A 17667-nucleotide genomic window follows, 5' to 3' on the forward strand; every position below is an offset into this window, starting at 1 on the left:
AGATTGTAAAATCCAGCCCTTTAATGACACACTTCTCTCCTCCATCTATTTTGCAATCTGAAGGATCTTAAGGATCATCCAGGACACAGCCAATGAAGAAACTGAGGCTCGCCCATTCTGCAAGCACTCTCTCCACCTTCCTTGGGCTGAAGGCTCACAGAACCCCCATGAGGAGCAGAAGGAACTCACCACTGACGAGTGAGTGCTTCAGACGTGAAGCAGAAGCGTGAGATGAAGCCTCAACCTGGAGGCAGGCTCTCAAAGCATAGTCCTGCCCCCACCCCAGCACCCTGTGTGGCTGCCTCAGTCCCAGATCCACCCCTGGTTCTAAGTCCCAGAGTCAAGGGGAGCTGCCATCTCGCTGGCAAAGGAGGCCATCTCAGTGTGCCGGGGACCCAAACCCACACCTAGAGGACCCTGGCAGGTAACAGAAGTGAGGGAAATGGTCTTGGAACATGCAGTCCTCCAGATCTATCACCTGTTTCCCAGAGACACAGATCTGAAAAATAACAGCGTGAGCACACAGTCCATGCTGCCAAGGTGCCACGGGGAATCCTGGCCTGGCGCTGCACATCTTCCAATTTTTCTTTTCTCTTTTTCAAAAAAGATTTTTTAAAAGTAATTTCTATGCCATAAGTGGGGCTCAAACCCACAACCCCTACATCAAAAGTCATGTGCTCTACCAACGGAGCCACCCAGGCACCCCTCCAATTTTTCAGAGACTGGAAATGCAGATTTTTAGGTAAAATCTCCCTAGTTTTAAATGTTGGCCCAGGGGCGCCTGGGTGGCTCAGTGGGCTAAAGCCTCTGCCTTTGGCTCAGGTCATGATCCCAGGGTCCTGGGATTGAGCCCCACATCGGGCTCTGCTCAGCAGTGAGCCTGCTTCTCCCTCTCTCTCTGCCTGCCTCTCTGCCTGCTTGTGATCTCTTGCCTGTCAAATAAATAAATTTAAAAAAAAATGTTGGCCCCAAAAACGTTTTTGAGCACTGCGCCAAATAAATACGACACAGAACACAGCCAAGGGGCTGCCAACGTAGGGCCTTGGCTCTGTGAAAACGTTTGCCACAGGGATGCCTGAAGGAAGGAGTAGATGCGTTGACACTTGAGCCTGGCTTGGAAGGATGAGGGAGGTGACACAAGCTGCCCAGGTGACACAGGTCTCCACGCAGGACAACAACCAACCACAGTGCTGGTCTCTGTGGTGTTGATGACAGCAGGTGGGCGAGATACGCCACACTGTTCTTTTGTGTGTGTGTCTCCAATCACAGGTCACTCTAGCAAGTTCCTCACGGGGTGGGGGTGTGCGGGATTTCCGTGGATGGATTTGCTCTCGCTCCAGGCAGCAGCCTGCGATCACTCACCCGGAAACTTGGTGGCGGCCAGCTCTTCTTAGGCATCACGCAGAACTTGCCGACGCTGAAGCCCACGTTTTTGCAGACGAATCTGGTTATCTTCATTCCCCCGATGAGGCAGTAACCGCAGTCCAGCACTGGTGACACTGGAATCACAGGAGAAGGGGCACAGCAGAAATAACATGTTGCTCTGAACAGGCCCTGTGGCCCCTTGTGCCCCTGAGGTCATGCCAGAGCTCACAGCAGCCATGGAAGGATGCAGGGGCTCCAGCCCAGCACCTGGAGCAGAGAGGCTGGATGGGCACCCGCCCTGAGCCCTGCACCCACATGGTAGTCTCTGGTCTCCATGTGCTGCTGGCTAGATCAGCAGGGGTCTGTGCTCACTGTTGACTCGGGCCTCAGCCAGGGCCACGCAGCATGGGTCAGAGTCCTGGGTCCAGCCGAAGAGGCTTGCTACTAATGAGGGAGCCCAGCCCAAGCCAGCTTTCCCAAAGCCACCCACACGGCCGCAGAGGTGACATCTGCTGAGGGCCCCAGGCACCCCTGGCTTGGCTCAGTGTGACACAGACCCACTTGGGGATCCAGGAGCCAGCAAAGCTTGTGATGGGGCTAGCTAGGCTGCTGGCCTCCTCTCCTGCTGTGTACAATTCTGAGTCAGCCTCCACCGGGAAGCAGGACAACGGGGGCCCAACACAGCGGAAGGCTGTATGGAAGCTACTAGCAGGTGCCTCCTTAGGACCCAGAAGCCCCTGCCTGGGAGGACCAAGTCATGAGCTGCCACAAAGGGCCCCTGCTAGCAGACGGGTCTTCCAGGGACTTGTCAACCTGAACTGCATCCCAGGGAGGGCAGAGCACACACTCACACGTCAGCACTGGGGGGGCCCGCCGGGCCTGCAAGGGGATCAGGAGGGTGTGGGCTGACTGGGTCTCAACCAAGATGAAGTCATCAAAATCCCCAAGACAGTCGGGAAAAAACTGGACGATGAACTGGCAGGTCATTCCAGGAGCCACCATTCCACCTTTGCCTGGGAACATCCCTGTGCATGACAGAAGGAAAAGATGAGGACCTGGGGACCAGTCAGCCCCCGGGGGTTGGGCTCACGTATTGCGTGCAGGTGGCAACCAGGGGACAGAGGTAGACCCCATCACAGCTGGGCTGCTCCAAGAGTAGATGCCTTCTGTGCCAAAGCCACGCTGATGGCAGAACGACCAGGCTGTGCAAGGGGGACAGGCTGTTAGGGCTGGGAGTCCTAGGGAGACCACCAGGGCCCGGGCAGGTGGGTGGCAGAGTGATTAGGGTCCATCTGGAATAGTTAGGGGAGAGATGCCTGGCCTGGTGGCTTAGAATTTATTTTGTGGACAGCAGAGAGCCATTTGAGCTTCTGAGCGTGGTTGGGAGGGGAATGACATGACCAGAGCTATTCTTGGATAAAACACTGTGTTGTGGAAGCTGGAAGGCTGGCTGGGAAGCCCCCACACTGGTTTAAGTGGGGAATGAGGACAGCATGACTCGGGCTGTGGAAGCATGGAGAGTGAGCAGAGGGCAGGTCCAGGGCCCAGAGGGGGTGCCCGGAGAAAGGGGCTGGCGGGACTCAGAGACATCACTAGGAGGATGGGTGTGAGGTGGACAGGCTATCTGCAGAGCAGAAGAGCCCCAGGGACTGCGACAGGAAAGGAGGGCCCAGGCTCATGTGAGGGTCTGGCGGGCCGGTGGTGGGAGTGAGCCCACATACAATTTCGAGGTGGTCCGGATTACGGCTAGGCTAACTCACCCAGTCCCAGAGCGAAATATGGCGTAGAAGGTGGGAGGACTCGCAGGTAGCGACTGGTCGCGGTGGTGTTCTGCAGGGAGATCACCATCTGCCCGGAAGTCAAGGGGAGCTCTTTTAGACAACGCACATGGCCAAGTGACGTGAGGCACATGCTGTACGTAATATGGAAAGGGGGTAGAGGTGTAGATGCAGTGAGTCTGGGCTGGGGGATGGGCGCATGGGGATTCAATATGCCCCTCTATCTACCCTAGATTGTATTTGGAAAAAATAAAATACAAAGTGAACATGAAGACAGGAATAGATCTGACCTATGCTTTGCCCTCTTTAAAACAAGACCTACTATTTGCCAAGCATCTGCCGTGTGCCCCTCAACCTTACACGAGCCAGGAAAAGGTGGGAGCTATCTCTGTTTTACCCTGACAAAGTTGAAGTTCAAAGAGGCCCCTTTACCAGTAAGTAATGGTCTTGAGATTTGAGCCCAGGACATCTGGCTCCCAAGTCCTGCCCACCTGGCTTCTTATGTTGCTGACTTCTTCCCCACATATCCCTTTGGGTCACTTCTTCCCATGGGCCCAGTCAAGAGGTGTTTGTGGGCACCTATATGACTGGTTTGTAATTGGGCCTCCCACTACCACTCAACCCATCCAACCCCTATTAAACCCTGCCTTCTATTCTCCCTCCCTCTGACTGGGAGACCCCCAGGGCAAGGCCTGGGACTCAAACACTGCTAGCCCCCACCAGCACTCCACACAGGGCCTGGCAGAAAAGAGAAGCTCAGTACATGAGCATATCTCTTGCTTCTCTTTTGTGAAATATTATACTAGAAAAAAATTTATAAATTATAACATGACAAAAGGCATGTTTCCATTACCTAGATTAAGATAAAAACATTAAAAATACAGATGAAGCCCTACCCCAGCCCCCTTGCCATCCACCATATAACAGCTACATAAATGTCAAGTGTGTGTCTTCATACTTTTATTCATAGGTATGTATTACTAAGTCAACACTTGTCCATTTTTGGCCAAGACAACATTTGCACCAGTCCATCTGTAAACCACACCCAAGTGTGGAGAGACCCATATTACTATTTTAACCTTCATTACTCTGCTATTAATGATGATGAGCATTGTTTCACAGGTTTATTTCCTATTTGGGGTTCCTTTTGTGTGAGTTGTCTGTCCATATCCTTTTTTTTTTTTAAAGATTTTATTTATTTATTTGACAGAGAGAGATTACATGTAGGCAGAGAGGCAGGCAGAGAGAAAGAGGAGGAAGCAGGCTCCCTGCTGAGCAGAGAGCCCAATGTGGGACTTGATCCCAGGACCCTGGGATCATGACCTGAGCTGAAGGCTGCAGCTTAACCCACAGAGCCACCCAGGCGCCCCTGTCCATATCCTTTTACCATTTTGCCATTGTATATTTTGTCTTTCTCTTATTGATTTGTAGCAGTTCTTGATATATTCTGGGTACTAATTCTTTATAAGGTATATGTTGTAAACATCTCCAAGTTTATAACTCATATTATCTTTTGATATACAGTTTCTAAGATTTTAATATAAAATTCATCAACTTTTTGTGGTTTGTGCTTCTGTTTCTAGAAATCATTTAATACCTATATTTTCTTCTTTAAATGTTGTTTGAGGGGTGCCTGGGTGGTTCGGTTAGGTAAGCATCCAACTCTTGGTTTAGGCTCAGGTCATGATCTCAGGGTTGTGAGATCAAGCCCCACATTGAGCTCTGTGCTGGGTGTGGAGCCTGCTTAAGATTCTCTCTTTCCCTCTCCCTCTGCCTCTCCTCTTTCTGAAACAATATAAAACAAGTAATGATAATACAATTAAATTCCACCTGAAAATAAATAAATAAATTTTGTTTGAGATCTTTGCTGAAAAGTACTTTGCTTAGGGTATGGAGTGAGGTAGGGATTAAATTATTTTCCATATGCAAGGATGCCATTTCGGTTTTGTTTCCTCAGGAGTGCACATGTGCATGAAACAGCCCGAGCAACAGCATGTGTGGTTCCCTCCATCAGGCTGCTGTTCCCTCACACATGGAGCCCCCTGTACCCACTGCTGAGATTCATGGTCAAGGTGTTCATGGTGGCAGCTGTTCCTCACATCCACTGGGCCATCAACAGAGCCTTGCTCCAGCCACGCAAGGCAGACCTCTGACCAGTAACGGGCAGGAGCCAGCAGTTTATGTGGCTTCTGAGGGGATGTGCCACAAGATGAAAGAGTCAACTGGGCTCTATGGCGGACAGCTCAGTAACACTTTCTTGGATTGGCTCTTCCTGCTTCCACCCCCTTTCCTCAGTCTTCTCCAGAGATGTGATTGACAGCGCAGACTCTCACTGCCTCAGACCCTGCTTTATGAGGCACCCAGGCTATGACAGCTGGCATCAGAAGGGTCCTAAGGCAGCAGACCCTCAGGAGGCAGGTCTGGTGTTAGCTTTTCTGCCAGTCTGGTGGTAATCAGAACTCCAGCTGGTGTGAAGTCGGGTGTGAGGACCCCAGTAGACAGTGGCATCACAATCACCATGGCGTTCACCCACGGTCAGCTGGAAGGAGGTGCAGAGGGACGTCAGGCTCTGGAACAGGGGGCAGCTTTGGTGCCTGCAAGTTCTGGGGCAGTGATAATAATAAGCGGGCTGGCTTTCCTTAACAGCACTGGAAGCTCCAGAGGGAAAAATGAGAGGCTTAGGGCAGGGAACTGCCAACTCAAGGCCTATGGTGAAGACATTCCTTGCATTCCTGGGTTATACACAATTTGCTCCTAGTATGCGTATGTGCGTATGCAGGTGCACACGTGGGCCCAAATGCATTTCTTACTTGATTTGGCTTGCCATTTTTCACCTTGTATTTCTGTACCTGGTTTTTTTTTTTTTCTTTCAAATGTCTTTTTTAAGTTACCAAAATATTGACAGGAAACAAAATAGCCCCCTGGCTTACAAGGTACAGGACTTTCTTCCCACCACAACCCTTTAGCCTTCACACTCACAGCCTGGGTCCATCTGCCTCCACCTCGGACAGAGCAGCTTTCTCATAACTTCCAGAGGCCCGGGACTGGGAGTATACCTGTGTTCTTAAGCAAGCCTGGAGCATGTTTTTCATTGTTATACCTCTTCATCTGGCTTTGGGGTTAAGGTAAGATCAGGCTCTGTCTTAGTCCATTTGGGATCCTCTACAAAATACTATAAATTGGTTTTCTTACAAACATCAGAAAATCATTTCTCACAGCTCTGGAGGCCGACAAGTCCAAGATCAAGGTGCCAGCATGGTCACATTTCGGTGAGGGCCCTCTTCCTGATTATAGCTGGTACCTTCTCACTGTGTTCTCAAAGTGGTGGAAGGGGCAAGGGATCTCTCTAGAGCCTTTTTTACAAAAGCACTAATCCCACTCATGAAGCCCCACCCTCATGACCTAAGCACTTCCCGAAGGCTCTACCTTCTAATACTGTAGGATTTCAACATAGAACTTTTGGGGGACATGAATATTCAGACCATAGTAGGCTCATCACCTAATAATGTGGGTATGTTCCTTCCTTTTCTAGTCTCTGAAACTGTTTATATATAATAGGAATTAGCTTAAATGGTTGTGGTGTGTACCTGTAAGATGATCTAGGCCTAGCATTTCTTTTGCTAAAAGTTTGTTTGTTTGTTATTTTCATCAAAGTTGGACCACCACACAGGTTAAAGAATCAAAGGTTTTGAAAAACAGAAATCCTGTTTTCTTCCCCTGAGCCAGTCTCCTGTCATTTCCTATAATATTTTTTCCTCCCTTTGATTATTTCAGAATATGCCTCCAAATGACATAATATTTTTCTTAATCTGTATGCATTAAATATGGATGCACGCTGTGGACATTCTCTCTTTCCTTTCCCATATCCAACTCACCATATGATATGCACTTCCTATCCCCCATCTTCCCAATATAAGTTATATCATACTACTTGGTTGGTATAGTAACTGATATTTACACTGTTGTCACTGTATAAATGATACAGCTGTGCATGAAACTGTCCCTTATATAATTATTGTCCATCCAGAGTTAATCAATTGATTATTTTGTTTAATATGTACTTATTAATAACTCAATCTCCTTGCACTACTCTAAAAATCTCTTCCCAAATGTGTAGATGTATCAGGGACTCTGAATGATGTCACCCCCATATTATAATACACTGTAGCAGACAGTATCTCTCTTTTTGGGAGGCCAGTTCTGGGGAAACCAGCCACCGGGCTGGGAGGGGAGAAGAGGGAAGGAGAGGAAAGGAACTAACTGATATGGGCAAGCCTCCATAGGAGGCCCACGGGGAGAGGAACTGAGATCTAAGCTGAAAGCCAGCATCAACCACCAGACACGTGAGTGACTGACACTTCAGAAAATTTCTGCCTCCAGTCTTCTGGCTAAGACTCCAAACATCACAGTAGACAAACTGTTCTCACTGTGTCCTACCTGATCAGCAAGCAAATGGCTGTTTCACAAAGTCTTTGTGAGGCAAATGGTTACATGGCTATCATAACTGGAACACTAAATACATTCAAACAGACACCAATAAAAGTTGCCCTTGAAGTCGTGCCAGAAAAAAACATTTCAAGTACTTTTTTCCTATCAAGTACTTTTAGCCACAAATGTTGTTCTTAAGCTCCAGAACATAATACATCTGGGATATACGCCTTCCACTATATAAATACTTGGAATCCTGCCACCGCACATCCACTTATCATGGAGCTCTGACCCTGAGCCTCACTACAAAGCCACTAGAGGCAGAGACTTCCAAAAGTAGAATTTGATTCCAAGATTCTTCACATGATGGTAGGAGAAGCAGCCACAAGCATGGAAGAGGAGGAGATAGTGTGGAATTAGACTAGAACTAGAGGCATCAGTATAGTCAAGATTTTAAATACTATGCAACTGTGTGTGGACATATGCATGAACACATGTGTACACACATATGTCTATTTATGGTTGGATCTATGCAACTGCTCTTTTTCTCCAGCTCTGTCCGTTGAAAGGACCCACAAGCAATGACACCCCAGCAGCAAACAGCATCTCTAGTGCTTAGACCCTGGTTTCTAAATACCAAGTTTCTGTGTTCTCTACAAAAAGGAAGCAGGGCTTTTTAGAAACTTATTCCAGAACTGGGACAAAGTAAGAACAAGATGAAGCTGGAACATCTTTTAATGCCAGAATGCAAGGAAGTGCTTAAAAAAACAAAAACAAAGAAACAAAACCAAAAAACACCACAACCAAAAACCCCACAAAAGAACATGGGAGACTCTCATTGGAGAATACTTGTAAGATTCCCACTGGACAAATCTAGGATAATTACAGAAGCAAAATGAATGTTGACTTTAGATAAACTCATTTGAGGTTAGACTAACATAACTTCATTACTTAGAATGATTCTAAGTAGATGTGCCCTTGAATCAATATTCAAGGGCACATGAACACATAAATATTCAAGAAAATGAACTCTATGGAAATAGCTGTTAAATTTAACAGTACTGCTAGAATACATGTCTTGGAAAAAATGAAATAGTCAATTAATCAAAGGGGGAAAACCCAATTACTTCACTAAGACTGACCAAACTGATCTTTAAGATGATGTATGCTCTTGGGACGCCTGTGTGGCTCAGTTGGTTGAGCAGCTGCCTTCAGCTCAGGTCATGATCCCAGGGTCCTGGGATCGAGTCCCACATCGGCTCCTTGCTCGGCAGGGAGCCTGCTTCTCCCTCTGCCTGCCTCTTTGTCTGCCTGTGCTCGCTCGCTTTCTCTCCCTCTGTCTCTGACAAATAAATAAATAAAAAATCTTTAAAAAAAAAAAAGATGATGTATGCTCTTGATTAGATCCATGCTGACAAAAAAAACTGGGTGCAAAATAGGTTCTCAATATTTCTTATAATATTTATAATTGCCCTGGTATATTTTGCTCTCCACTGTCAGATGTTCAGGTATACAAATGTCGCTACTCTGCCAATATCAAACTGACATCCCCAAAAGATTCTGCATCAGAGAATAAAGCTCTTCAGGGTAAATTCTCTCCTTTAGGCACTACTGACCAAAATGGGAAGAGTTGAGGACATGGTTCAGACCTGGACTAAGACAGAGTTACTAACAGTGAACAGTGGATGATTCACTATTGCCAGACTACAAGTTTTTTCTCTCTCCTCTTGTTATAAATTTGTTTTTCCTTTTGTTCACTGACAACAGTATACTGACTACTATTCCTCACAGGAGTATGCAGATAACTAATTCCTCTGAATTATTCTTTGACAATATCCCTCTACTAATGAGTCTTTCAATCCATGAATACAGTATATTCAGTAGTATGCTGGTGAATGTTTAATGACAGGCTCTTGGGGGTGGAAGAGAGCCCTGATTTGATAGTATTTGTTTATTTCCATAGTGTAAATACTCCCACTGTGGTCAAATTCAAGAAACCATCACTGAACGTGGATTTGGGGAGAAGGTACGTGGTCAGCTCTCATGTGCTACTATGACTTGGCTCCAACGTACCACTGGGTATGTACCTATTCATCTATTTGGGTCTCCTCTCATTTCTTTCACTTATATTCTTAGTTTTCTGTCAATGTCTTGCACATATTTATTTAAATTTATTCCTGGGCTGCCTGAGTGGCTCAGTCATTAAGCATCTGCCTTTGACTCAGGTCAGGATCCCAGGGTTCTGAGATTGAGTCCCACACCAGGCTCCCTGCTGGACGGGAAGCCTTCTTCTCCCTCTCCCACTCCCCCTGCTTATGTTCCTGCTCTGGATGTCTCTCTCTTTTTCAAGTAAATAAATAAAATCTTAAGAAAAAAATAAAATAAATGTATTCCTAAATTTGATTTTTTAAATGCACTATAAATAGTATCTACTTTAAATTCATTTTATAATAGTTTGCTTTAGTACAGAGGAACAAATTTGGTTTTGGTATATTAACTTTGTGTCTAAAGATTTTCAATAAATTCACTTAATTTTATTTAATTCCAATAGGTTATCTGTAAATTTATTTGGATTTTCTAGGTACACAATCATGTCATCTGAATAATAGCAGTTTTATTTTTGTAAATACCTTTTGTCAAATTATGAAACTTTTACCCTATTCCTAGTTTGCAAAGAGTTTTTTTAAAAAATTATGACTAGATATTAAATTTTGTCTGCATCTAGTGAAAGATAACTTTATGAGTTCTCTACCTTATTGTGTTAGGGTGGGGAATTCTACCTGTTGCTTTTCAAATGTTAAACTAACTTGGCACTGCTGGATCAACCAACTTGGTTGTAATGTTGATCATTTTTAGATAAAGCTAAATTCAGTTTGCTAGGAAATGTTTTGCTAGGAAACTGCAGTTCTGTTCATGACAAAGTTTAGCCTTTCTTGTAATAATCCTTTTCAGATTTTGGTGTCAGGATTATGCTTGTCTTATAACACAAGTTGGGTTGTGTTCCCTTTTTTCTATTCTCTGTAAGGCTTTGTAAAATCAGATCTTCCTCATAGGTTAGAAAGAATTCCCTGGTGAAACCATCAGGGCCTGAAATTTTATTGGTAGGAAGGTTTGTCATTGTTGTTTTTACGTAAACTCCGCATCTAGCATGGAGCCCATGGAGCCATTGCAGGGCTTGAACTCATGACCCTGAGATCAAGACAAAAGCTGAAATCAAGAGTTGGATGCTTAACCAACCGAGCCACCCAGGCACCCTCTTGTTGTTGTTGTTTTAAACAGCTTTACTGAAATATAATTCCCACGCCACAACTCAACAACTTAAAGTGTATAAGACAATGGTGTTTAGTATATTCATAGAGTTGTGCGATCATCACAATTTTAGAACATTGTGAGGTTTTAAACAGAGATTCAGTGTCTGAACATTGTTCAGATGTTTTATTTCTACTTGTATCTGTTTTGTAAATTGTATTTTCCTGAAAATTTCTCTATTTCATCTATATTTTCAAATTTCCATGTTTAACATTGCTCATAAACCTCTTTTTCTTCTATGTCTATTGGATCTATAATGATGCCCTCTTTTTCCTTGATATTGGTGAATTTGTACTTTCTTTTCTCTTTGATCAGTTTTGCTAGGGATTAATTTCATTAATCTTTCCAAAGAACTAATTTTTGGCTTTGCTGATGCTACCGCATATTTGTTTTCTATTTTGTTTAAATTTCTCCTTGTTTTTGTGATTTCCTTACCATTTCTTTGGGTTTAATTTGCTATTCTTTTCTGATCTTTCAGATATACCTAGATAACGGATTTTCAGACTATTTCTCTTCTAACATGTAAATATAAGTTTACACATATTCTTTTAAGCTTGGCCTTACCTGCATTCTACAAGCTTTGATGTACCATTAAAAATGATCATTCATATAAATAAGCCATAGAGATGAAAAGTACAACATAGGGAATATAGTCAATAATATTGTGATAACATTGTATGGTGACAGATGTGACTTATCATGGTGAGCACTGAGTAATGTATTAAATTGTTGAATCACTGTGTTGTATACCTGAAACAAAAGTAACCCTATATGTCAAATATACTTCAATAACTCTTAAAAATGATCATTATTTTCTATTTTTTGATTTCCATTATGACTTCTTTGATTCATGAATTTACTAATGAATTACTTAATTTCCAAATATTTAGGTAGTTGCTAGTTATATTGTTATTTTTGATTTCTATATTAACTCTATATATGTTTTTAGTTCTTTGAAATTTTTTCATAATTGCTTTATGGTCCAGCACATAGACAATTTTGGTGTTTCATATGCACTTTTAAAAGAAAATACAGGGGTGCCTGAGTGGCTCAGTGGGTTAAACCTCTGCCTTCAGCTCAGGTCATGATCCCAGGGTTCTGGGATCGAGCCCCATGGCGGGCTCTCTGCTCAGCAGGGAGCCTGCTTCCCCCTCTCTCTCTGCCTGCTGCTCTTCCTACTTGTGATCTCTGTCTGTCAAATAAATAAATAAAATATTTTAAAAAAATACATATTGCAATTGCCAAGTGTAGTCAATATAAGTCAATTAGATGTAGTTTGTTAATTGCTTGATACTTCTATATCTTTTCTGGGTTTTTTTGTCTACCTAGTTTTTAAGTTTTTGAGGGAAAAAAATGTTAAAATCTCCTACGTGTTTGTTATTCTGTTTTTCTTCCAGTCTTGTAAAATTGTACTTACATATTTTGAGGCTAAGTCATTACTGTGTGTAATTTAGAGATTTTGTTTATTTATTTGTCAGAGAGAAGGAGAGTGCAAAGAGGGGGAGCGACAGGCAGAGGGAGAAGCAGACTCCCCGTTCAGCAGGGAGCCCAATGCAGGACTTGATCCCAGGACCCTGGGATCATGACCCAAGCTAAAGACAGCTGGTTAACTGACTGAGCCACCCAGGTACTAGATCCTTCTCTTTTTAACTGCAGTACCTGGTCCGTTTGCACGTCATGTAATTGTTGTTGCTGTTCATTCCTTCTTGCATTTCTCATGCATTTTCTTCTGACTAAAAATTCCTTTGGTGCAGATCTCCTGGTGATGAATTATTATTATCTCGTTGTAAATTATCAGTTTTTGTCTGAGAATGTCTTCCTTTTATCTTCATTTTTGAAGACGATTTTCACTGGGTTTAGAATTCTAGATTGAAAGGTACTTTCTTTCAACACTTTGAAGCTTCCATTCCAAGCCTTTTGTAGGTTCAATCATGTCCATTAGAAGATGGTAGGTCTTTTTTCTCTCGATGGTTTAAGTTACAGTCCCCCCTCCTTTTCTTTGGCTTAGAACAGAATTTTACTAAATATGCCTGGGTATGATTTTTTAAAAAATTTTATTCTGCTTAGCGTTGTTAGTGCTTTACTCTATGGCTTGATGTCTTTGTTACTTTTGGATCACTGTCATCCACTATGTCTTCCAACCCTGCTCCTGTCCCATTCTCCCTCTACCCTCTTTCTGGGACTTCAATTATACAACAGATATGTTCACTAGATCCCATATTTTAAAATGCTACTTTACGTATTTTTCCTTCTTTTTTTTTTCTCTGTGCTTTAGTCTGGATCATTTCTACTGACCACTCTGCAAATCTTCTCTTCATCTGTGTCTAGTTTGCTGGTAAGCCCTATTACTATTGAGTAATGTCAGTTCTAGAATTTTCATTTTTTGTAGATTCTTATTCTTCAGGCTATTTTTTTTAAAGATTTTATTTACCCATTTGACAGAGATCACAAGTAGGCAGAGAGGCAGGCAGAGAGAGGGGGGGAAGCAGGCTCCCCACTGAGCAGAGAGCCCAATGTGGGGCTCGATCCCAGGACCCCAGGATCATGACCTGAGCCAAAGGCAGAGGCTTTAACCCACTGAGCCACCCAGGCACCCCGCTTCAGGCTATCTAGTTACATAACTGGAGCTCTCCTTAATACATGTATATTTTTAATGCTTGATTTTGAAATTAGAGCTACAAGAGTTATAAAAATAATCCAGAGAGTTCCCATATGTTCTTCACTCAGCTTTCCCTTATGTTAACATCTTCATAACAAGAGAACTATGATCAAACCTAAGAAATTAAGTTTGCTATAATATATAAACTAAATCATAGGTTCTACATATACTTTTTTAATTTGTCCACTAACTTCCTTTTTCCACTGCTGAATCCAATCCAAAATCTGAAATTGCGTTATGTTCCCATGTCTTTCTAGTCTCCTCTGATCTGTGACATTTCCTTAGTTTTTCTCTATTGCCCATGATCTTGAGCCTTCCTTTTTTTTTTTTTTAAGATTTTATTTCTTTATTTGGTGGGGGGGCAGCGGGAGAGGGAGAAAGAATCTGAAGCAGACTCTGTGCTGTGCACAGAGGCCCACATGGGGCTCGATCCCACAACATGAGATCAAGACCTGAGCCAAAACCGAAAGTCAGATGCTTAACTGACTGAGCCACCCAGGCGCCCCAACCTTGAGCCTTTTAAAGAGCACTAGTCAGTTATTTTATGTAATATCTTTGTAGAATGGCATTCAGTTGGATTTGTCTAATGTTTACTCATGATTATATTGAGGTTATGCATTATTTGCAAGAATACCAGGTAAGTGATGTGCCCTTCTCAGTGTGTCATATTCGGGGCATATGATATCAAAGTGTCTTATTAGTGGTGATGTTAAAATTCATCACTTGGTCAAAGTGGTGTCTGCCAGGATTCTCTATTATAGGGAGTCTGCTTGAGGATTTCTCTCCCTCTCCCTCTGCTCTTCCCCTCATTTGCAGGCTCTCTCTCTCTTTCTCTAAAATAAATGAACAAATCTTTAAAAGAAGAATGATGGATCTGCAAGTTCTCTTAAACTGTAAAATACAATTTACATATATATGAAGGATCTGTCATGAGATCTGTCATGATTAAACCTGGTGAGCAGAGCTGGCAACTACTAAGCTTGGTCTTGGTCTGATTCTCTAGAATGGTGGAGTCTAGCATAAAAATGAAGGAAACTGGTGAAAAAGGAATCAGGACAGTCGCTGTAACTACTCCCAGAGGAATCACTGAATATGCTTTTAAGTGAAACTAGAAAGATGTTGAGGGCAGTAAGGAGAGGGAGTTCAAATATACCCATATATTTACTTATGATTCCAGAAAGAAACAATGGAAGAAGGAAGAACCCAAACTAATAAAAATAGTTACCAAAAGGGTTAAGGAGAGTGTAAGGAAGGCGGGAAAGGGATATGAAGTGAAGTTTCTTTTTAAATAGAAAAATCACAGCTAATAAACACAGAAGGAATAACAGAATTAGAAATCACCATTTTGTAACCCTTAACTTTGTTTAAAAAAAAAAAATGGATCTAGGTAACAATCATCTAAGGCTTCTAAAGCCAATAATATGAAAGGTTGACAAAAACTTTATATATGATGGATCAGGCTCATAACCTCCGACGCCATTCTTCACTGGTAATAGGAAAAGCAGATACATTCCTCCTGAGGGATGTAATAAAAAATACACAGCACCACCAAAGAATTACCCTCATCAAAAAACAAAAAACAAAAAACTGAACATGAATCTAATAAAACATCTACATCTAAACTATAATATTATAGAAAATATGAATAAAAGAATATGTTTAATGACATTACAAAAATGTAGGGGCATCTGGGTGGCTCAGTGGGTTGAGCCTCTGCCTTCAGCTCAGGTCATGATCTCAGGGTCCTGAGATTGAGCCCCACGTCAGGTTCTCAGCTCAGCAGGGAGTCTGCTTCCTCCTCTCTCTCTCTGCCTGCCTCTCTGCCTACTAGTGATCTCTGTCTGTCAAATCAATAAATAAAGTTTTTTTTTAATGCAATTAGTCAAACCTAGTATGTAAGAAACCACAGTTTCAATAAATATGGCATTTTTAAAAAGCAGGTACAGGGATTTCTGGTCCAAGATGGCAACGTAGGAAGACCCAGAACTCACCTCCTCTACAGGTGCCCTAAATCTGCACCTGAGGGCCACTGAACAGCTTCTATACAATATAAGATAGATACCACATAGATGGAACAGCAAGAGATGGGAAAGAGTGAGTCACAGTGGGAACCGCTACCCCTAATGCTGCAAGCTGCAGCAGGGAGGAACAGTACTGAAGGCATGGGCAACTAGAATATAAAAGGCCCAGTCCTAGAACTCTGCTGAGCAGTGAGAGCTGCTGAAACCCCTCAGCTAGAAAGCCCTACAGTTTGCATTCCCTTTTCACCTCAATAGCCCAGACAAGAGCAGGGTCTGGGCACCATAGCTGGCCTGCTGCCTCACTGGGTCCTTAGCACCTACCAGCCCAAGCCATCCCACCAATGTGGCCCCAACACATTACACACCATGACACCCCAGCCAGTGCTCACTATAGCTCCAGGATCTCGTCAAGGTGATACAAGTTCAAAGCACCCTGGAATGCTCCAGTCTGGCACTAACCTCTGCTCCAGACTTGCCAGGGGACTCCTGGTACGAAGTGCCCCAGGGAACCCTGGTCCATGCCCACCTCAGCACCAGCTGTCTCACCATGGTATCCCTATGCAAAGTACCCTAGGACACTCCAGCCCATGCCACCCTTGGCTCCAGCCACCTTGCAAGAGTGCCACTGTGTAGACCACCCAGGACATCCTGATCCATGCCCACTTCAACTCCAGCTGCATTCCCCTACCAGAGCACCCCTGTACAGAACATCCTGGGACAACCCAGCTTGTACCCACTTCAGCTTCAGCTGTCCTCCCAGGGCACTGTCTATACAGAGAGCCCTGGGATCCCCTGGGTTATACCCACTTCAGCTTCAGCAATCCTGCCAAGATGCCCTCTGCACAGAGAGTTCCAGGACCACCCCAGCCTGCACCCACTTCAGTTCTAGCCATCCCACCAGGACAGTTCCAGCATGGAGTGTACCAGGTCCTCCAACCCATGATAGCCACAGGTTCAGCCAGCCAGCCTATTAAAAGGTGAAGGAGGGATAGTAAAATATCTTCCAAACTGAGAAGGTACTTTGAGACTATAAAATGAAGCAGTTGACTCCATGTAGTTTACAAAGTTTTATTCAGGGTAACTTACTGACAGGGAGGAATCGGGGGAGCAACAATTCAGGCAGCTGTGTGGCTATTTTCCACAAAGTCTGGATCTTAATCCATAGATTTTATAAAGCAAAGGGACATACAGAAGGACTCTGTAGGGAGATCAAAGTGTTTTGCATGCATCTAATTGACAGCTAACTTTTATTAGATCTTGTGGTGCCACCTGTGCATCAGGAAGGGGAAAGACTATGGTATCTCTATCAGATTCATGGGAGGCCAAAGTAAGTACCATCCCAGCCCTGGTAGCCATTTCTAAGGTGTGTATATTAATCTCCAACGGGCTTGCAACACATAACCCCAAGAGAGGTCATCTGGTGAACATGAACATGAGAGCCAAAGATGAAGACAGTCTTGTCAGCATTTCTACACTCTACAATCACTAGGCACACACAGTCTACACAGGTAATGACCATACAAAGATTATCGCTTCAAATTTAGGAGAAGTAGTTATTCCACCTAGTTTGTAGAAACAAACACAGAAAGTCAAGCAAAATGAGGAAAAAAAGAATATGTTCTAATGAAAGAACAAGACAAAAACTCAGAAAAAGAACAAAATGAAATGAAGATAAACAATGTATCTGATAAAGAGTTCAAAGTGATGGTCATAAAGATGCTCATCAGACTGGAGATAAGGGTGGAGAAACTCAGTGAGAACTTCAACAAAGAGAAAGAAAATATGAAAAAGAATCTATCAGAATTGAAGACTATATAACTGAAGTGACAAAGACAGTAGAGGGGATCAATCACAGATTAGTGGCTACAGAATAATCAGGAATCTGGAAAACAGGGTAATGAAGAACAATGAAGCTGAATAATAAAAAGAAAAAAAAGAAGGCAGGTTAAGGGATCTCTCAGACAATTTCTAGTGAGCAAATATTGGCATTATAGGGGTACGAGAAAGAGAAGAGAAAAGGGGGCAGAAAACTTACTTGAAGATATAATAGCCGAAAACATCCCTGAACTGGGGAAAGAAACAAACATCCAAGTTCAGGATGCACAGA

The 17667-nt window shown here is 43.4% G+C and overlaps 1 protein-coding gene across 1 annotated transcript in view; it reads right to left on the minus strand.

The window, feature by feature from the left end:
* Nucleotides 1-17667, minus strand: part of DLEC1 (DLEC1 cilia and flagella associated protein) — a 65615-nt gene that overhangs the window by 28859 nt on the left and 19089 nt on the right. The window contains exons 7-9 of the mRNA XM_044252690.1: nt 3126-3213; nt 2217-2390; nt 1363-1499 (exon numbers count right to left, since the gene is read on the minus strand). Coding sequence (XP_044108625.1) covers nt 1363-1499; nt 2217-2390; nt 3126-3213 — 399 coding nt within the window. The remainder of the gene's footprint in view (nt 1-1362; nt 1500-2216; nt 2391-3125; nt 3214-17667) is intronic.

This window comes from Neovison vison, chromosome 6 (assembly GCF_020171115.1).
Source record: "Neovison vison isolate M4711 chromosome 6, ASM_NN_V1, whole genome shotgun sequence".
In the NCBI taxonomy this organism is placed as follows: Eukaryota; Metazoa; Chordata; class Mammalia; order Carnivora; family Mustelidae; genus Neogale; species Neogale vison.